At 40.0% G+C, this 22,702-nt stretch overlaps 1 protein-coding gene across 2 annotated transcripts in view; it reads left to right on the top strand.

The window, feature by feature from the left end:
* The window catches only part of uhrf2 (ubiquitin like with PHD and ring finger domains 2), a 49,520-nt gene continuing 26,818 nt past the window's right edge, over positions 1-22,702 (top strand). Inside the window, exons 1-3 of one of the 2 annotated variants that reach the window (XM_080874367.1) lie at positions 1-1,557; positions 8,922-9,305; positions 16,681-17,000. In XM_080874367.1, the coding sequence (XP_080730493.1) occupies positions 1,405-1,557; positions 8,922-9,305; positions 16,681-17,000 (857 nt within the window). In that variant the 5' untranslated portion in view covers positions 1-1,404. The remainder of the gene's footprint in view (positions 1,558-8,921; positions 9,306-16,680; positions 17,001-22,702) is intronic. The other variant, XM_080874366.1, reaches the window with a different exon arrangement.

Raw genomic sequence — 22,702 nt, 5'->3', positions numbered from 1 at the left:
ACCAAATCAAGCATGGGTAAAACAAACAAAACAAGAGCAAATAATAAATACAAAAAAAATACAAAACAACTCAGCACCAAGTATCATTTTCTAAGTTAATTCCCTTCATAATGTCTCAGAAACTCAATTAAAGGTAACCATATTTCTTCAAATATACTCCCTTTGCTCTGACAATATGAGTAAGTCGTTCCAAATCAACACTTGATGCCATCTCCTTCACCCAATCTAATAAAAATCTAATAAAATATGACTATCAAATGGACCAGTATAGCAAAAGCTATAATGGTCCACTTGGAAATATAAATATGTTGGACATCAGTTGTGACTGCTAAAAAAGAAAGAAAAAGAAAACAAAATTAGGCTAAGTTTTTAATTTTTAGATTGGTGTTAAGTGGTTTACTGGGTCATTATAGTTAAATTAAAAAAAATAGAGAGGTAATATGCTAAAATTCTATTACAGCCTGCCCGATGTGGTATTGATGAGCATACTTCTTGAGACTTTGGCTGTCTAAAAATCTTCGAGTAAACTGTTTTCAAAAAGTTCAGTGTTTTTATGGTAATATCTGCACTGATTTGCCCAAATCTTTTCTCTGATATATGCCCTCCATACACCAAAAAAGAAAAAGATGAAAACAAACTATGAAACTAACTAAAACAAAACCTTTTGAATAAAAACTAAACTGAATTTAAAAAAAAAAAAAAAAGTCAAAACAACCTACAAACACATCCCTATGAAAATGGTCAGGTACAAGGAGTGGACTGAAAATGAGTGGAAAAAGCACCGAGTGGCCTCAAGAAAGACCTCTAGACAGCCTGAAGAACTCTTTGCAGTATGGCTCATTGAAGTCTTCAGCGCTGTAGACTTCTTTATAGGACCCTGGTTTAGGCCGAGGAGCATACGTCACACATAGTAACATATAGCCCCCACGTGTTGTTGCTAAACATACCATAAGCTTGTTCGGTGGTCTGTACTTGTGTTATACTGCAAAGGGCCTTTTATGTCACTCCTAAGTCCCTGCTGCGTTATTACGTATTTAAGCCTTTCACGCAAACCCCGCAGTATTATTGTAAGACAGCCAACTTGACCTCGTAAGTACACAATAAGAAGTCAAATTCAAATGGTCCCCCCATTATTTTTAGACTAAAAGGGGGAGCTGTGCCTTTAAAACTGCACACTGTGCTTAACGTTATTTCGCGAGATTTGCTTGGCGCCGCGACCTCATGTGAGGCACCTCCTGCGCGAGCCAGTCAGACGTTACCTCTGCAGAGGAAAACGCAATGAAGCCCTAAAAAACACTGACCATTTAAAAAAAAATCTTTAACCCTGGGGCGGGGGAAAACAATTTGTTGCCCCGAATTACCGTTGTAACTTGTTTATCTGAGGCGTAAGACGGCGGCGCAACGATGTGGATCCAGGTTCGTACTATAGACGGGAAGGAGACACGAACCGTTGATGATCTTTCTAGATTGACAAAAATTGAGTCCTTACGCCTGAAAATACAAGACATCTTCAATGTAAGCCCGCAACAGCAGCGCCTCTTCTACCGAGGGAAACAGGTAAAGCCGTGTTTTTGTTTCACCCCGTCACGCAACAGTCAGTTTTTTGACGCTTGGCGAGAGGGTTACGGGTTGCTCGTTGGAGAGTGAGCGGTCCTCCTCTGAGTGTTGTAGCCGTTTCGGACCCTTGCGAGCTTCCTGTTTTGATAGGAATTCGCCAATAGTTCTTGCGCAAGAGAACCGGGGGTACACCGTGTGCAGCAGTCCTCTGGGACGGCACGGATGCGTGTGCCTCCCCATTTTTGTCCCCCCTCCCCACATTGTTTAGGTTGGTGCTGTGGAGAGCTGCATGCAACAAATGTCCCACCACAGTAGACATGTTTGTTTACATTGCCGCGCGAGAGAATAGGGAAGCTCGCGCTCTGTATCCACATGTAGAACGAAAGTAGTGCTGTGCAAACAAAACAGCCCACATCCCTCACAGATGTGCACCCCATTAACAGTTTTTTTCTTCTTTCTTTCTTTTTTGTACATTTAAGTATCCTGAAAACACGCTCACGTATATCTGCACTGTATTTCTAACTTGGGTGAGTCGTTTTTTCAAGCTTTTATTGATCCTGTGTTGTGTTTGCGCTCGTGGTGGGTTTTAAGGAAGTACAACACGTGCCCTGACATCTAAAAGCAAGTGTAGTGTTTACAATGTGGCGTCACCACGGTACTCTCACTGTACAGTTAGGACAGTGAGGGCTGTCTACTGTAAACATGCCTGCCTGCCTGCCCTGTCTGCCTTGCCTGACACTGTTGTGCACACACTGCGCTCTGTAACATCCAGATTCACACGGAATACAGGCATGTTTTGCATTAGACACAGAACTGGGGTCCAGACTCTGAGCCTGTCCTCAATGCCATATGATTCTGCTTTGCAAGGCATTGATCCAGTATTTATTTAGCCGCTATAAAAGTCTAATACTTATATTATAAATGCACAGTTAATATGGTATATATAGAAATCTGTGTTGGAGTTCATATTAAACAAAGTCTCTTTTATGTGCCCCTTATTACTTCAGCAGTCCAGGCTCTAGAACAAGAGTTTATACCTAAGCTACTAAAATGTTATCTTTTATTATAATTGCACCATTACTTATTTATTACATTAAGACTTTGCTAAATGAATGATAGTAACTGTTTTCTGTAGCGCATGATATGTCAAATGTTAAAGAAAAGCATTAATGTGTATTCTTAAATATTCTCAGGTAAATAAATATGACTTTAACCTTTTAGTGTGTGCTTTTAAATACTATTACAAGTATTATGTAAACAATCTAACATTTACATTGTATGTAATTTAATCTGCCCGCATAGACCACTTTGGCTTTTTATATTGCTTTCATAAAAAAAGGCAAAATGTAACATTTTTTGAGATATAAGTGGAAGCATGGTAATGTAGTATGTCACACCTGATAGCAGCAGTGTTCAAGGGGAAGTGTTACAAAAATAAAGAGCTCAAGACTAATTTGAGATTAAGACAATATCTGATTGGTTTTCAGGCTAGAATATGGCAAGAATATGTGGTAATTGGCTTCGGCTTGCAAGATTTTAGTGCACAATTTATCTATCTTTCATATTAATGAAAAAAAAAGCTCATCATCATCATCACTAGCTTTCCATGAAGACGATCGTGAAAGCTGTAATCAGCTTCCATGAGACAGGCGTGCACATTTGTGTGTGTCATGGCGGACGGTCGCATGCAGCTAGCAGCCTCACAGCCTCACAGCCTGTGCTTATTTCTTTATTTTAATGCATGCTGGCGCATTTTACAATCTACCACACACGCATGCATGCAGACTTTTTGTAGCTGTTGAAGGAGTCTATGCAAAAAGCATTAGGAAAATCTATGACTATCACCTGCGTTTCAAGTCCTGCACGTTTGAGTTCAGGGTCTTAATTATTCTGTCTTGCTTCAAATATATGTGCATAAGACATGAAAGAATCCAAATATAACAGCGTGACCTGCGATATCTGAAGGTGTGTAATGCGTGAAAGATCACTGGCTGTAACTATCAGTAATAAGCAGAGGATGCTTGCTGCTGGCAGGACACTGGTGCCTTGATTTATACTGAGTTTTAGCATAACATTACAAAGCTGATATTAACACAGTGTGAGTCAGCCAGCCGAAAAAGCCCCGAGGAAGCAGGCAGCCTACATGATATGTTGATCTCACTTTGTTTACATTCGTTTTTGCTTCCTTCTTCACATGTGTCAGGCTGTATTATAGGCCGAGGCATTCCTCTGCAAAATGGTCCTCTGTAGTTTCAAGCGGGCCTAACTTTCTTCTTCTTTGTCTAATTAAATGATAACAGGCGCTCGATTCTGACTCATGCGTGTCACAATGGGTTGATTTTATTGTGTCTTTTTTTTGTTGCCGCATATACTGCACGACAGAGTGAAAGGAAACTTCGAGAACTGTAGGCAGATTTTTACAGCCTAGCTCGCCGTTGCGCACTCATTACGGCAGATCAAAGAAGAACAAACTGTTGTGATGGAAAGCGATGGTTGAGTAGTTGCTTTTACACCTCTGCGCCTCTCTGGCTAGTAAACTAATTTCAGTGCTCTTAGCACCTTTTTTCTTTATAAAATCCATAATAGCTACCAAGCACAAAGCAAACTGCTCCTCTTTAAACTGTTTGTGATTTAATCAGGGGTAGTAGATAAAGTATAGTAGTGCTATTTGCTCGATGAACAATTAATGAGCTGTTACATTGCAGTTGTTATGTACTGTCGTAGCTGTGGCTGCAAAAGCTAGGCCTGTGTATTAAATCTGATGCTATGCTTCCTTTATTTCACTGGAAAATAAGTGGAGAGCGTTGATTGGGGGATTTCCATGTGTTAAGTAATGCATGGAATGAGCCAGTGACACGCAACATGCACTGGCTAGTGCCCTTACACGCACAGTGGTGCCTGCGCTCTGTGTTAGGATTTAGACTTGTAGCAGAGCAACTCGGTCTAATTCTCTTTTCAAAATGGCGTCTTGTTTTTCCCTCCAGCTCAGTGCTCACGCTGCCTCACCAGTTCAGACTCAAGCTTGCCCTTGAGTCGGAAGGGTCTCAAGCCAGAAGCTGTGCAACTTTGCCACGGTGTTTTGATGTTTCTTTGTTTGTTTGCATTTTCGCCGAGCGGTCCTAGTGTCTCTGTTTCACTTTGAACGTCTCTAGTCAGTCACATTCGCGAGCAGGCTCACACACACCTTCCACTGGCCGTGCGGCCTTTCTGCTCAGCGCCTACACTCATTTTGCAGCAGGCTTCACATTTACTTAGAGGTTTGACTTTTTCCTCAAGTGGTTTCAAGCTCAGCTTGCATTGCACTTATTTGATTTAAGTATGAAGCTTGTTTTATTTTTTTTCAAAATTTAATACCAAAGCAGCAACATGTTTTATGCGCAAAGAGTCGGGATGTCTTCCACTGTTGCTCTTGCCCTGTTGTCGGGCTATGGTTATTGGCTTGCTCCCATTCACACAGGCGCTCGCCGTGACCTAGATATGGTTACTCTTTGATTACACATGGATTGATGTTTTGCCTGCTCACTTGATGGGTTTTCTTTTGTTATTATTAAGTTGTAGATTTCATAGAAAATTTCAAGGGAAGCTGAGTTTTCTGCAGCCTTGAGTGCACACAGTCACACCCTTCTCCAACTGATAGACTGGACAAAGGGCAAATACAAAGGGAGCCATTAAACTACAACCATAGGCTTGCATGTTTTCACAGCTCTACATCTCCACCTCATGGCACTAAAAAAAGCCTGCTTGGTGAGATCAGATTTCCTACCTGTTTAACGCTGCAATGCAAGCTCTGTTACTTTCAAATAGAGTAATACGTTATTTGAATATGTAGACTAATTTAAAGGCCATTAAACTCTTAACTATGCACAGATGCTTTCTGATAACCACAAAAGATTGTTTTAAAAATGTTTGAAAACACAGAAAAGGCAAAAAACCCCAACAACTTTTGAATTGTAATCAAAGGAGCAACAAGCAAAGAGATTTTCATGTTTATGCAAACTTGTTTAATTTGAATGAATGTGGCCAAAGAGGACTGGTCCTCTTTATAATTTAATGATTAAGTAATTGACCTGCTTTATATAAACGATGCAAAACAGCACAGTGTGACATCTGTTACCTTGCCGGCACACTTCTCGTTAAAACCCGCCGTGCGAGCAGTCACCAGGTTATGAAAAGAGCTGCAAGTGGAAGTAACCTTTGTCACCTTTCTAGGTAATTTGTGCTGGCGAGCAGGGGATTTTTGGTAAATAGATTGGATGACTGTGGGCGGCTTGAAGAATATAAAAGAGCCAAGATGGAAGCCTTTATGTTGCAGGGAAGCAGACACACCCCGTGTCATTGTTTTTGGTAATTTGACCTATTTTGCTCAACTCCTTGCCATCATGGGGCGTGGGTGAAGAAAAAGAAGAAATTGTGCCGGAGCAGGGTGGTCTGCCCGAGCAAGGAGGCTATTTTCTGCCTCATTCTCACCGTCACTTCAGACCTTCTGGTGCTGGTATTAAATGCGCTGCGTTGCTTTCTTGGTCTGTTTATTTGATTCCACCTTTTCATCGTTACACTAAGCAGGTTGCCTAGTTACTTTAATGGCAGAGTGATTCGTGTATTAAAAGCCTTTAAAGTCATACATTGTGATACTGTGTGACAGTACGCTGGTAGAAAAGCGAACGATGGAGTTACCAAATCACTCTCCACCACCACCCCCACACACACCCCGGTTTTTGCTCTTTTATAGGTATTATTGGGTGTATATTCAAAACAATATAAACAGATTAGTTTCACAATGGGAGGTCTGAAACAGAAAAGGGATTGTGGTTTAATATCTCAAGAGTAATGTGAAGAGTGTAGATGTTCAGCATGTTTTTACAGCAGCTACAGGTCTTTGTCTTATCTCGGTTTGATTTTTTCTTTCTTTCTGACATTATACTTTGTGTTTTCTTTGGTATGATAAGCCATTAGTCTTTTAAAGGGCTGTCGAAATTCAGCAGAGAATTTAGCCTTGTTCGTTCGTAGCTGTTAATTTTATTCCATTCGACATTGTGATACACTCACAGGCGAGGGCGCGCGCACGTACACACACACTCTCGTGCAACATCGCCATGCCAAGGATATTTATTATTTTCGACTCTTCGAGCCTTTTGAGAAATCTTCAAGTCAAATGTTTCGGGTTAATCTAAAGCTTTGCCGTGATGTGCGGTCGTGACTAAAGTCAGTCTCCCCCTGGAACAGTAAATGACATTTCAGTGAGTCACACAATGAAGATATCAGAAGCAAGTGTTTTTAAATACTGCCGCGGTTATTGTGGGGAATAAAATGTCATGTCCTTAGTCAACGTTAACGGCATGCTGTCAAATACATCTCGTCCTCCTTGAATGTATAAAGCCCTTTTTCTTTCACCCCCAACATTTGCTGGGTTAGTTGCTTGTTCTTTGTTTTGGGGATTATTCATGTGAGTATGACTGAAGTCAGGACTGTAACATCTCGCAGCGAGAGGCTGATCACACTAATAGTAATGAAGCCGCTGTGGAAAGCAGGTAGAAGCAGCCCAGATATCATTTGTGCGTTTGGTGCAGTGCAATTCTGCTGTATGTTGTTCTCCTTCTCTGTCTGTCTGTCTGTCTGGGTGATTTTCCATCTCTCTGCCCCGCACTTCTCAGCAGTGAGGCTGCCTCTTTGCAGGTTCTGCCTGCAGTCCTAATGCATATTTTTTGGGGGGAGGTTTTTCTGTTTGTTTTGTGTACTTTTCTTGGTTTAATGCAGTATCAAGTCGCAAAAGATGGACAGACAGACAGACAAGGCAGCGGACGATAGGCAATTACTGAGGCTAAATCGAAGACCGAGCTTAGGCAGGGAGACAGAGAAAATGCTGATATAGACTACCACAGAAAGATAGACAGGTAAGCATAACAACCACTGTATGGCTGTATTTGCACCACTGCTTCTCTGATCTAAATTTCATGAGACTATTAAAAAAAAAACCACACAAAAAAAAAAAGCATGCACGGATGGGGAAATTGTGATTGCTCCCTCTACTGCTCGGCTGCTACACGTCCAAGCGTTCTCCACCTCATTGTCAAATAACGAAAACGAGAGAGCAAAGGAGAGAGAGAGTGGCGGCCATGCTTGTCTCCCCGGCACAATGGGCTTGTGGGGTTGAGCGCTGAAATGAATAGCTGATGTCTGCAATGAGTTGGCGTGTCCACCATAAGCTTCACTCCTAAGGCAGTGGCTGCACTGTATGCTTAACAGTAGATCGTATGTGGTAGAAGAGTGTATTTGGATTTGTAATGGGCCCTCATGTGTTTTTTTTTGTTACTTGTGTTTTTTTGTTTCTTGTCCCCCCTCCCAGAGGGGAGGGAAAAACATTTGCTGAAGCTCATATGCCACATTGCCTGTTAGGGCCATGCTGGTGATGATGATGATGATGGTGGTGGCGCTAGTTGTAGGTTGGTTGACAGTGATTTTATATATGATTCAGAGTCATCGGGGTGGGGTGGGGTAGGGGGTGCTCTCTTTCGGTTGTCATGGCAACCCAGTCATTTCTTTCCCCCCAGCTACATCTGCTATCACTTTAATTCATGCACCCAGATCTCTTATTTATTTTTTCTTGAGAAAAACTGCTGCGGATGCTAGAGAGCGGCGCCCGCATTTCAGCACATATCCCATTGTCATCGTCAGCAGCGATAGGTGCTAATTGTTACAAATGTTTTTTTTTTTTTCCTTTTCCTCTACGCTCAGAACAATCAGTGAAACACTTAACTTGTACGTGTAGCTAATTGCATTCAATCAGTAGCAGAAAATTGCCCAATTTAAGAACAGAGAGTAAATGTTGTTGCTGCGTCTTTGAGCACCGCGTGCTTTTTGAATTTAAAAGCACGTGAACGTATCGGAAGTGCCGCGTGTGTTTTAATTTCCTCTCTCGAGTGCCGTAACAGTGTGTGTTCTACTCACTGTGCTCAGTGTTGTATTCTGGTGTTGTTTGTCCTTGACAAGCAGCCTCTTGTATTTGTCTGAGGGCACTCTGCAGTGCAGCGGTGGTTATTTCATTTTACACAGATGTCCATTTAGAAAGAAATGTAGAACAAAAGTAAAAAAGTGATGGTTTGTTATGGATTTAAAATGAGCTACAGTATTGCTAATGCACAGTTTAGTAGTGGTTGGAATAATCCTATTTATAAAAGTTAAAATATGTTGGTAAACTATTATTATTTCAAATGTATTATTGTCTTAGCAACATTTTAATAGCTTGTGTTTATTTATAGGCAGTGAAAATGATTGATTGCAGTGTTGTATACAGCAGTGGTTTTCTGCGTCTGTACATCTTTGCCTGTTAATGTTAAAGAGTGAGATTTTCATTTGTATTCATTTAGATGGAGGATGGCCAGACACTGTTTGACTACAACGTGGGTCTCAATGACATTGTTCAGCTGCTGATTCGCTCACAGACCGACCATCCAGACAGCCCTGCCACCAAGGACTCCTCGGGTGTTGGATGTAGTTCCATTTCTCCCCCCGATTCTAAGTGTGAAAGCCACAACTCCTCGGCTCTCGTCTCCCCCGCTGCTATGGAAACCACCAGTATAGACAATGACAGCAGCTTCAGTACCAGCACTGTTAATGAAACCAAGCCAGACGCCAGCATTACCAGTAACGCAACCAAAAATGGGTTCAAGTCCTGCAGCCCTGCGCAGGACACTCAGTCACCCACGTCCAGCAGGAACACACTAGTCGATCCAGGAATTGGCATGTACAAGGTGAGGATGACGGATGTAAATATTTTGGAAATGTTTGCATGGTTTTGTATTTGAGTGGCTGTTCTGGCTCTAGGCCAGCTTACAGAGAGTTTAGTGCCCTATAAGCTAACTCACTGCCAGAGACACTTGGGCAGGTTCTCCTGTTTATGTGGTTGTCAAATCAAATTAGAGACTAAATGTGTCTCTGCTCTTTCACTGCTGCTGAAAACGTCAGATTGCATGGCAATGATGACGTCAGTGTCATTTTGAGCATTAAATGTTGGCCGGTTGCAGTCATGTAATTAAGCCTGCCTGATGAAAGTAACCTGAAGAAAAATGGGTAGAAACATTTGATTTAAGCACTCCTTTTTTCTTACCAGTCATCTTTTACATTCCCTATTGTCTTATGTATTAGCACATCTGCTTAGATATAATATTCCAGCCACAAATTACCCTAAACTTTCTCATATGTAACCATATTCTGGTGTGTTGACACTTAGTTTTTTCCTCGCTCTTCAAGTGTTTGTAGGTCTGATACCCTAATTGCTTTGGGTATAAGCTTCACGTTGCTTACCTTGTCAGGATAGCAACCACACATAAGAAACAGGTTTATACAACTGGGTCACTAACCAGCTTAAAAATTATAAATAGAAAGTCAAAGCCCATACTGGGTATGGATGAGTCTGGCTGAGAATTATATCTGTGGGACTGGACTCAGTTTGATGCGTACAGTCCCGTCCAGCATGCAGGAAAATCAATAATCAAGTAGATGAGCTGCAAATTGTGCTACTGACTTGACTGGATTTTAAGGCCACGTGCATTCACAGTCTCTAAGCATTCAGCACAGACATGGTGTTGACAAATAAACACGAGTAGAATAAATTAATGAATACTTGTGAAATATTTCTGCACAAAAGCATTAAAAATAAACAAAATTAGCACGAACGTGACACACAGGTATAAGTGGTTTGCATGTTTAAACTCATTCAATATGGAAAATTTCAAATCTTTTGTCTTCTTGGACTGTTGTGCAATTTTAAGGTTTAATATGTGACATTTCCAGATTAAGATATCAAGTAATTACTAGACCAGAGTTTTTTCAATTCAACATAGTCAGGTTTTCTTTGTGTTAGCTGGCTTGACAGACCCTAAAACCCCAGTTTAATGGGTATCACAATGATAGTTATCAACTTTCTTTGTTAAACCAGGCTTTCTGCTTCAAGCTCCCATTTTTTTCAGTGTATTTGGATCAACTAAGCACTGCCTAGTCCAATCACAGATGTCATCAGAGGAATAGGTGATAGAGATCTATGAAGAATATAAAAAATATGACAGTAAAATGCAAGATTGGTGCTGTAACTGAGGCATGATGGTAGGCCTAATACTGCAGAAAATTGTTTATTTGATCATTACAAGCTTACATAGTGGTGAAATAAATATATTAATATATTCATTTTTCCACTCATGGAACTCATGAGTGCTGTTTATTTCTAACGTGACAGCTGCACATTAAACTGCAAACTAAGGTTGGGCGATTGGACGAATATATTGAATATCGATCGTTTTTACAAGCGCGGTTTATTTATTTATTTATCCATGGGTAAGTTTGCTAATGATGTCGGTTGAAGCTAACAGAAGCATTCAACAGAAATAATGTTTTAATGGCACCCTCCTTCAGCTGCGAGCAGATGCACACCTCAGAGTGCACCCAAATGCAGCAGCGATTCGTTTACTCAAACTCATAAGAAAAAGAAAGCACGGCAGTAGCCCATGTTCAGAAAAAAGAAAAGCATTTTATTTAAATAGAAAAACAGATTGGTGGGGAGAGAAACAAAGAGAAAATGGCTTCTTTTTTCCACTATAACCGTGTTTACAGGCTGTTCCAGTGTTTATCTGTCTTACATACTTGACCAAACAACATATAAGTTAAAAATCAAAATGTCTCTTCCAGTGAACAAAAAAACCCCTCAGACGTAAAGTTAAGTCTTTTGTGCGATTTGACGCATCTCAAATAAATAAATAAATACATGAATAATCTAAAAAGTAGCTATATTAATACTGAAATAAACAAGAAAAGAAGGTAAAATATTCCCTCCAAACAAAACTTATAAATTCTTTGACAGGAAAACAAGCATGTTTACTTTATCAGGTTTTAGCAGCGGTTAACAATATTACCAGCAGTGTTGAAGACAGTGCTTGTGGCTGGTATACACAGATATTTCCGTGTCATGTGTGATATCAATGGGAAACGTATTTCATGCATTTTCCACCAAGCCAGTGGATCGTCTTCGACTTCCTCGCTGAGGTAACAGTCCGTTATCTGCGCCTTCTCCTCCAGTGTGCAATTTGGCAATTAGCTTGTCCATGTTTGGTCTTCTTCTGTGTTCTAAACGCGCAAATCAAAAAGTCTGCACATGCGCGAATATATCACCTATCGTTGGTTATTGAACTGACGATTGTTGGTTGGAAAATTTGTACATATCGTCCAACCTTACTGCTTACAATTAATAGTTACGTAGCGTAATGAAAAGGAGACATGGGAATTGCTTCATTTTTTCCTAGATAAAATAAATTTTATTTGACTGAAAGGCCACCAGTCAAATAAAATTGGAGATAAATAGCCTAAAAATATAATTAATCAACTCCAGTAGTGTTCTAAAAAAGCCAGACACAGTTTGTACCACTCTTAACTTTACTGCTGGACGTTATTCCATGGTGCTAAATGTGTGATACAGCCACTAGGAAAAATGTATATTCCCCCAACTGGTTGGTGAATGGTTGTTAGCGGTTGCTGGCTGTCGCCACACGAAATTCGTTGCAGAGGTTGCTGCATAAACAGCCTTCATCTGACTGCTTTGGCACTGTGAGGGACCAAGCAGCCAAGGCATAGAGGACACAGGCAAAAAATATCTTCAAAAAGGGTTTTCTTTAATTTAACCTAGAGCTGGGCGATATGAGATTTTTTCATATCACGATATGTTTTTTTCATTTCAGGCGATAACGATATCTATCACGATATAAGCCAAATAACTATATTTGTAAGATTTAAATGTGCCGTTGCTCACAAGTAAAATGTGAAATAATCAGCAGCTTGTTTTTAAATATTTATTTCCCATAATAAGTTCAACAGGGTAGATGTACTTAAGGAACATGAGACTTTTTCAGATAAATAAAGGCAAATATTGCAAACTACACAAAAGGCAGCCGCTAAAGCGTTTAAGTTTCAAAATAGAACAAATGAAACAGACTAAATTGTCAATTCCACTTAGAAACAAAATATTAATTCTAAAAATAAATCTTAGTTTGTTTTACAGAAGAACAGACAAAACTGACTAACTTTTGTCAATATCAAATAAACTGAGAACTAAAAGGAAATTCTCAATCTCTCCTTGTTGTATAGCTTAGCTTTTCAAACAGTTTTAACAGTTACTTTAGTCTGACAAAAGCCGAATGACGAATTAGCGCTTCCAGTCAGAGACTGAGGCTACGTCCACACGTACACGGGTATTTTTGAAAACGGAGATTTTCCGTTTTCGTTTTAAAAAATAATCCGTCCACACATAAAGGCAGAAATGAAGGAAAACGCTGCTATGAACATGCCAAAGCAGCAGGTGGCGCTAGATTCCTAACCGTGCAGAAATGTTGGCCAATCAGAAGTCTAGAAGCCTCGGTGGGAAAAAGTAAACAAAGCTGCGGCATAGAAGCAGAACCGAGTCGTATGTGTGGAGGGACAGTAACTGTGTGTATATGTAAGCATTTAAACACTGCAGAGAGTAGAATTAACAGTAACAGTATTGTAGAAATTCATTTCACCGAAACAATAACGTGGCGCACAGTGTGACGCATGCACCAGTTTATTGTATTTCCAGACTTGCTTTCGGCACAATTTACAGTGCACGCTACTCTGTTTTTTGTCAGACTTGAAATAGCCGAAATACCTTCACACTACGGAACTTCTATGGCTCTTCCGTTCGACAATCTCTCCGGCGTTGGAACCATCATCGGTTTTCTCTTCGGTCACGCTCGGTTGATTTTTCTAGTCGGCACACTCATTTCCTCCATTATGCGCTGGCTCCATTACCCGCTGGCTGCTTCCCAAACAAACACACGTGCAGCTTGGCACTTGTTCTGTACTTAGCAAGTCACGCGACATGACTGCGGCTGTGATTGGTTCAGCTCTGCGCTACTGAATTTGGATCGGCTGACCTTTTTTTTTTTTTTTTTTTTTTTTTTTAAGAGGACAAGAGCGGCGAGGTCTATCGCGATAGCTTAATTTCTCTATCGAGTAAAAGTTATATCGCGATACATATCGTTATCGTTCTATCGCCCAGCTCTAATTTAACCCTCAAAAAAGTTAAAAAATGACAAAATTCAAAAACATAATTAGCAGGCCCATAAAAGAGGTCAACTAAATATAACTCCACGAAAAGTAATTTCCAGAAACTTAAACAAACAAAGTGAGACACAACTTAACTCGCAAACTGACCTAATTACAAAGACACATGAGGGTAGCTTTTATAATGGTTTGGCAAAACCATTTACACATAGTAGGGGGAAACAAAAACACACACTAATATTAACTAAGCACAGAATAACCTAACTAAACCTAAAACACCCCTACTCCTGGTAAGCCCATGGTTGGTCCTGCTGAGCAGGCATTTTGTTCCCGGAGTCCTCAGCCACGCCTTTTGCCCAGACAGGAAACAGCCACCGCCCAAACCCAGGGAACTCAAAGAAAGAGAAACATAATTAATATAACAAAACATTTTAGAAAAACCACACAATGCTACTATGTGCGCGCCTCGTAATATCAGTGTTAGGTTTAACCAAATGATTAATGAATTATATTAATGAAGAAAACTGCAAAGCAAACTAATAAAGTGAACAAATGGACTAATTTACCCCTGTGTGGCTGATGCCATCACAGGCACACAAGTAAACATCACATGGTAAGCAGCCAAGTGTCTGCATATCTCAATTGTAAGGTAAAGATCCCTACAATCTTAGAAGAACAACCCCACAGACTTGGCGACAGTGGGCAGGAAAAAGTCCCTTTTATAGCTGGAAGAGATCGGAACTAGGCAGCAATCTGCCTCAGACAGTTGGGGAGTGAGGGGAAAGAGAAGAGAAAAAAGTGAGCTTAGAGATATATGACAAAAAAGAGACGTTGAAACAATCATGCAATCATTCAGTGTGGTTATACTTGTTTTAATGTAAATGTTTTGACAGCAAAGCTAGGCTAATCCAGAGTTGGATTTGCAATGAAGGAGTGGTTGAGTCTTATTACGTTTCATTTTCAGTTAATTAGCTTGGCATATATTAGCATTATGCTGTTTCTGGCTATTCTTTTAGCCTAAAAACTGTAAAAACATTTAAATTCAGCCCATGAAAACCTCAAAATACATTAGCAAACATGCATGTGCTTTTACAGAGGATATCCCAAAAGAGTCATCACTTTTGAAATATTTTTTTTCTTTCACTAAAAGCTACTTTCAGCTGCTTCTTTATTCATAAGGGATTTCCACAGTGGGTAGCTCCGTATGTTTGATTTGGCAGATTTTATTTATTTATTTATTTTTTACGCTGGATGCTCTTTAGGGCTGAACGATATATCGCATTTGCGATAATATCGCGACATGATCAAGTGCAATTTTCTAACCGCAAAGGCTGCGATTATACTGCGATTATATTATACAATTCATGGGCTGCATCCTCCTGAGGCCGCATTTGTAGACCGATTACGTCACAGCGACGCGCCGAAGGCTGTCCAAATTACTACCATATCCCAGAATTCATAGCGCGGCCCAGCCAAACTCCAGTTTCCAGCAATGGCGGCCGCTACTAAGTTTTAAAATTACTCATACTAATCTTTCTGGGTCACAAAATAAACTTTTAACATATTTTCAGGCGAGAAAGTAGTTGTGTAAACATCAAATATCTGCTCGGTTTATCAAGATATCCCATATTTGCAAAAGTGCTTCGACGTTTTCAGAGGCGTCTGCTACCCACCAGCTCGACAGCTAGCCGGGAGCTCGAGGGTTACTGATGCGGCCGAGAACGGCACAACTCCCGGCACATCATTTTCAGATCACCGCGGAGTTTCGCTGCTCGGGTTAAACGTAATATATAAGTCACTTAGACAACCTAAAAATGTTATTGTTGGGCTTTTTTCAGTGTTTTGTTTGTTCGTGAGTAAATCGGTTTGGCTGAGATTAAAGTTATTAGATTAGATAAAATAAAACTTTATTAATCCCCCGGGTGGGTTCCTCCTTGGTTTTCACACAGCTGACTAAACGTCAAACAGAAAACTTATTAAACAGAAGTATGAGACAGTCGAGAATTTACACCAGTGTCTGGTTATATTTTAGATAGCAAGAAGCAGACGGCCGAGTTTATTAAACTCCACCGAGACAGCGGTGACGCTAATCAGAAGGCTAGACCGTCCAATTTCACGCCTTTAAATTTTAAAGGCGTGTTTGTGTGTGTGTTTATACAATTGCTATTATGTTTGCACTTTATGTGTAATGTTACTGACTGCAGAGATCAGTAAGATGTGTGTATTTTTTATTTATTAGTTTTATTTATTTAATATTATTTTTTAATTGAATGACTGTCTAGTAGTTCACAGATGTCGAAAAACTGAGTGTGGTAAAGCCACTGATTTTTTTTATGTATATTTCTGCAATCTGCACATTGTACTGACTTTCATTTTAATGTTTACACCAGGGTTCCTTGTCAGCACTTTATGCTCAGATGTTTGTAAGCTAAAAATAAACTATTGTGTATGTTCAAATATACTGTTGTGATTGAAGAAGTTAAATAAAAATGTCAGTCATCAATTCATGCATCACCTCATGTCATCATAACAGAGGTCTGTCTTCCAGGAAAGAACAGTTTAAAATTAATGTAATATAGTATTGGCCATACTATATGATGTATTGCTTGTCTTTGTTTAATAATACAGAAGACAAATACCTTAAAAAATAATCGCATATCGCATCGCAATCGCAATATTGGGGCAAAAAATCGCAATTAGATTATTTTCCATAATCGTTCAGCCCTAATGCTCTTCCTGATGCAACCCCAAAAGGATTTGTGTCTTTTTTTGTCTTTCAATATATAATGTTATTCTTTCCAATCAAAGGTTTTGTTTTTTATCCGTTCCACTGAATAACATTCACTCTGTGATGGTTTGTTTTTTGTATTTACTAAGTGAAAAAGATAATAACAGGGTTATTGCTGTTTTAGAATTTTGACTCTGGCATGTGCTGTATTAGTCTTTGACACTGGATGTTATAATCCCCCTACACATCAGCTCCTCAAAAAAAAAAAGACGATATTTGTGTGCGGGGTTCGAACAGGACCGGGTGTTAATTTAGTCATTTTCTCTCCTCAGATTAACGAGCTGGTGGACTGCAGAGACGTCAGCATCGGTGCCTGGTTTGAGGCCTGCATTGAAAATGTGACACGCGCTCCCAAAGGACAGATAACGCCCACAAAGGGCAAGGTGGGCCGGCCCCCAAAAAGGACTAATGGAAAACTGGAGGCCGAGCAGGGACAGGCCCACGGCCACGGTCAAAACACGGACAGTAACAGGACTAATGTTGTGTTAAACTCTGAGAGTAACGGAGCCTCCACCTCTCAGACAGACTCTACAGCAGCGTCGGAGAGCAAGGAGAGAGAAGAGGACGTAATTTACCACATTAAATATGAAGAGTAAGTAGTGGCCCATTCTACTGATGCAGCCTAGCAGTGATAACAAACGCGGCACATCGGTGCGGCGGCATTTTGTTCTGGTGAAAGAAAATCATTCTAGACGCTCAAATCCTGCCCGATCGAAATTTTTTAGCGCCAATGCAAAATGTTTGACTTCCTCACAGCAGAAAGTACGGTTTCATATCCCAGGTATTAAAAACATTTTTGTTCATGCAGCCAGTGCGTTCACCACTAAACATAAATGTGCTGTGTGCTTGTTTATGGTACTGCTGGCTGCAAGCATCACTAACCGCTGGGAATAGCAGCCTGTTTTCTCCTGGCAGTCCGGGGGATGGAGAAAGGGGGTTTGTGTAGTTGATACTACAATTTGGACTCTATCTCGCGCATACCCCTTTTCCAGCAAATTCATTCAAAAGCCGATGTTTCCATGGCAACTCATGAGTTCTCAGGAGCATTACCTCTTTGCTTGCCTTCTTCAGCTTTGTCTGTAATTGCTGTGAACATGCCACCGGTGAGACATAGCCTCCTCGCCGTGTCTATCGTAGTGTGCATGTGTTTCTGTCAAGGGCTGCTGCGCCAGAGAAATGGTATCGGGGGTTTGTTGAGCAGTCATTGCGTTTTCTTTTATGTGGGCTTCATTCCCATTTGGCATCTCCCAGTTTCCCAAATCTCCAGTATTCAGCTTTGATTCAGTTTTGTATCATTTGCAGCGGGATAAGAATGCTCCTGTAAGGGGAATTAACAAATCTACATCGTTTTTTCCCCCCTTTTCATTAAAACATATAAAATATCATTCTTATGAATCACATATGCTTCTGTTTATTTAGTTTGCTTTAGTCTCAGGTTCCTTATTTGGATTATTCCATTGTTGAAAGTCAGGAGAGACAGAAAAGGGAGAGAAAGGGAGAAACCAGTTAGAACAGCTTTAAACGCAGGATGTTACCATAATATTTGATTTGCATCTTTACCAGCCAAGAATATGATCGCAGTTAATGTTCTTCCCACTATCCGCAATTATTAGCTTTCGTTTTCAGTACGAGCTTATCCAGTATATTCTTTTGCCTCCTACTAAGTGCATATTTACCTCTCTGTCCTGAGCACCATTCCAGGTTTTTTCCATCATTTTGTTTGCCAGAGAAAATTCGAGGGTGGTTAAGATTCCTCTTCCTTCCCACGCACACGCACTCCCCCTCAAACTCCTGCCTGTACAGTCTGAGAAAGACAACCAGCCCTACGAAATGAACCGCCATGTTTTTGCATGCAATGTTTGGGGCAGTATTGCGACAGAACATAATGAGCCGCAAAAATGGAAACGGGGCTAAATGTTGGGACAATCTCCTCTTGGCTGCTCTGAGGAACTGAGCGTGTGCGCTAGACTGTTACATTTTTGCTGAACCCGACATAAGTGTAAGATTCTCGTAATCATTAAGGACATCACAGGCAAATCTAAATTACAGTTGGAGGTTTTCTGCATTGACTACCCCCTAAATTTTGGGCTGATATTTATCTAAACTACAATTAGGCTATTCATAGGCAATTCATAGTAAGTGAACTTCTCCAAAACATGCCTGGAGAATTTAACCAATAAAAATCACTTATATAGTTTATTCAATCCTCTTCTTAAGAAGGATTGGATCTTCTTAAGAAGTGTGGACCACTTGAATTGAGCTTTGAATATAAATTAAACTTTTAATTCATCTTGCCTTTGACCTTAGAAGAAGCTGTATAGTTACGTGTTACATTAAAGACCCAGATGTTATTCAGTCCATTGTAAGATAAAGTTAATACAAATAGAGAAAAATTCAGGGGTCTTCCGAGGAGTAAGAGAATTCCCTACAAGTTGATAAAATCTTTGTTAGATGTCTAAAAGACTATAAGAAAAAATAAACATGAAAACTGAAGATTTATTTATAAGAATAGGAAAGCCACTTTCAAAAGATTTCAAAGCGACCAGTTAGGCTACGTCTACACTTAGCTGGATAAATTTGAAAACGGCGTTTTCGTCTAAAAACGCTCCGCGTCCACACTATTGTTTTCAAACTGTACGTTTCTGTACTGCACATGCATGAAATGTAAGACGATTCGACATGCGTCATTCCCATCTGCCGTTTATTTACTTTCCGGCTCTTTGAAACGTTGCAGCAAAGCGTCGACTTTTACAAGTTTTATCTGGAGCTATCTGGAGCACGTACAAACTGATATTAATCTTTAATAGGGCTGTCAAAATTGAGAGCAAACAAAACAACTGCTGGACAACGCCGTCCGCCATCTTAGTTGAATTGGCCACATGACTGCATAATATGACTAAAATGCGTTTTCGAAAGCCAGCGTTTTCACAGTCCACACTGTGACGCGAAAACGGCATTTTCCATTTTATCCACTTTGGAGAGCGTTTTCAAAAAGCTCAGTTTTCCTTGACCATAAGCGCCGTCTCAGTGTGGATGGAAGGCCAAAACGGAGAGAAAAAGATGTGTCTTCAAACCAAAATGTATTAGTGTGGACATGGCCTTAGATCAGGGCTGCCCAATCCCGGTCCTCGAGAGCTACCGTCCTGCAGCTTTTAGATGCATCCTTGTTCCCACACACCTGAATCAAATGAATGGCTTGTTATCAGGCCTTTGCCAAACATGATGGCATGCTGAAGAGGTAATCAAACCATTTGATTCAGCTGTGTTGGAGTAGGGATGCATCTAAAAGCTGCAGGACGGTAGCTCTCGAGGACCGGGATTGGGCAGCCCTGCCTTAGATACTTGACAAAAGCCCAAAATAAAACCCTGCATACCAACATCCAGACCTCATGTGTAAAGCATGGTGGAGGTGGCATCATGATTTCAAGTTGCTTTGCTACACTATGGTCAGGTCATCCTAAATAACCCTGTAGAAAAGAACAAATTCAAAATTAGGGCTGTGCGATATGACCAAAATCTCATATCCCGCTATGAGACATTTATCGTCCTGACAACGATATATATCACAAAAATCTTCTGTAAATTCTGTGAATCTCGGGCATTTTTCAGGGCAGCCATTTTTTTGTGAGTATTTATTACACGACGTGCTGCGGGGAAAAGCCTGTTCTAACGTTTGAGTCTAAGGTTTGTTTTGAGCACCTGACGGCTCTTCTTTTGCTTCTCGTCCCTAAACTCTCTCCATACTCTTTCATGTGATTCTTGCATAGGTGGTAGAAGAGGTTTGCCATGTTTGAGTCTGTGGTGGGGTTATTTTAAATATAAGAGAAAGAGAGAACTTTAAGAAATGAATAAACAGTTTATTTTGTAAAACCACGAAAACAAACGATAGCGTAATATGAAACGATAGACATTTTCATATCGTCGTCCGATATATATTGTTATATCGAACAGCCCTATTCAAAATTGTGTAAGGAAACATTATAGGGGAATTTTGGGGCAGCAGTCCATGATCTGAACCTTGGGTCATGTAACAAGACAATGACACAAAATCCACAAATTGAAAACAGGTTTTAGGATGACCTGGACATAACTTGAAGTGGGGTGGTATGACATTTAAAGTGCTTTTCAGTCAGTATATCGACGTGTTATTAATGATTAATTATTATTCTTTGGTCTTTTAAGTGCCACAAGAAGCTACAGAAAATAGCTTAAGGAAATTTTGTTTAAAGAATAGCGATATATAACGATATTACAAGGAAATGTGGAATGGAGGCAACAGCATTCAATGCAAACAAAATCAAAGGCATTTTCCAGCCTTCTATTTCAATCAGCTACTCTCATTGGTGACACATACCTCATTCAAAGTGTGAATCAGTTGCCATAATGTGCCAGGAGTAATATTGTAGTGGAATAGTAGTGACACAGTGTAAGTAAAACATGAGCACAAAAGTAGCACAAATGTTGTTTTCTGCCCTGAAAGGCAATGGCTGTACTAAAACTATGATGTTTTATGATGTTTTTATTACAATGTGATGAGGTCAGCCTGTTAGGACGTCATTGTGACGTCATAGGGTGTCATATCGAAAAAAAATCCCAACATGTTTTTTCATATGATGATTACTTGATGTGGTTTCTTGACATTTTTTTCAACATCAACTTAATCAAAATTAAATCAGCTCGAGTTGTTTGTGCTATCTACTAGGGCTGCCACAAACGATTATTTTGATAGTCGACTAGTCACCGATTATTTTTGCGATTAGTTGACTAATCAGATCATCATCCATTGGACGTAAAACGTACAGCTTATTGCACCAGCATGAATCTGCTCTTATATAACTATCATTAGCTTACAGCTTTAAGTGTTTAAAGTATGTGCTAACTAAAAATAAAGACTAGATGGTAGTTTATTAAATTTTAATGAAATTTGCAGATTGTTTCGGTGAAGTTTAATAAACTCCTTGCTATCTAAAATATAACAGGACACAGGAGTATATTCTCCAGCATCTCACACTTCTGATGATCAGCTGTCTGCTTGACGTTTATTCAGCTGTGTAAAAACTATAACTTTAATCTCAGCCAAACCGATTTACTCAGGAACAAATAAAATACTAAAAAAGCCAAACAATAACATTTTTAAGTTATCTAAGTGACTTATATATGTTTAACCTGAGTAGTGAAAGACAGCGGTGGGTTTGAAAACGATTTGCCGGGAGTCTGGGATTCTCACGGGCTCTAGTTAGCTTTGCCCCCGGCTAACTATCGAGCTAGTGGGGAACAGATATCGGAGCGCTTTTCAAAATATGTGGTGTCTTGATAAACTAAGCAGATATTTGAGGTTTACACATTCTCGCCTGAAAATATGTTAAACATTTATTTTGTGACCCAGAAAGAATAATAAGAGTAATATTAAAACTAACTAGCTGCCGCCATTGTTGGAAACTGAGCAGGGCTGCGCTATGAATTCTGGGACAAAGCTACTTCTTCGTCTTCGGGGTTTAACGGCAGCTGGCATCCTTGTACATGCAGTGCTGCCATCTTCTGTTTCAGTCCGTTATTACACTCTTAAATCCTACTACTTATTCTTGCGTCTTTTGTGATCTTACAAAGCTTCAAACGACGCATCGACTATTAAATCAGTTGTCGACGTAATCGTGACTAGTCGACGTAATCGTGACTAGGCGACTAATCGTGGCAGCCCTACTATCTATCATCAGGCAAAATTTGAAAAATATTTTGAAAACTGGCTGCTAGTCTGGTAACAAACAAACAGAACCAGTTACATACTCCCTCCCTTTGAAGGAGAGATATTTAATACTTTAGTTGAATAAAAAAGTAATTAAAGTAAATTGTAACTCTTCAGGAGCCTGCACACATAATAAAATAGGACTTGAAAAATATTTCCTGCCTGAGATGTTATGAGATGCTAGCTAACACTTGCATTTTTTGCAAAGTATTGTGCTTTTCTGGAGATCTGGCGTTTAGTAGGCAAGCCACTTCTTGCTATTGAATTATCTCCCTCTTTAGGTGTTAAATTGTCATCTGAGACTGACACGCTGCTTTCGCTTTCAGACATGCTTGGGCTTCTGTCATTATTATGCGAGCTGGGGAACATATACCTACGGTGTCACTGTGTCATTCATATTGTGAGAGAATACTTTTTATGATATGGCATAGGAGCTCAAAGAAGTGTTTTAATTTTAGTATCCTGTTATTTAGCATCCTGGCTCTCTTTTTTGTATTCTTTACTGGGGCACTTATTTATCATTGCAGATACTTTACCTGCAATGAGAAGTC

This window comes from Rhamphochromis sp. 'chilingali' (assembly GCF_963969265.1).
Source record: "Rhamphochromis sp. 'chilingali' genome assembly, chromosome: 2".
Classification (NCBI taxonomy): Eukaryota; Metazoa; Chordata; class Actinopteri; order Cichliformes; family Cichlidae; genus Rhamphochromis; species Rhamphochromis sp. 'chilingali'.
Note: the sequence above shows the minus strand (reverse complement) of the source record. Positions and strands in the feature narration are given on the sequence as shown.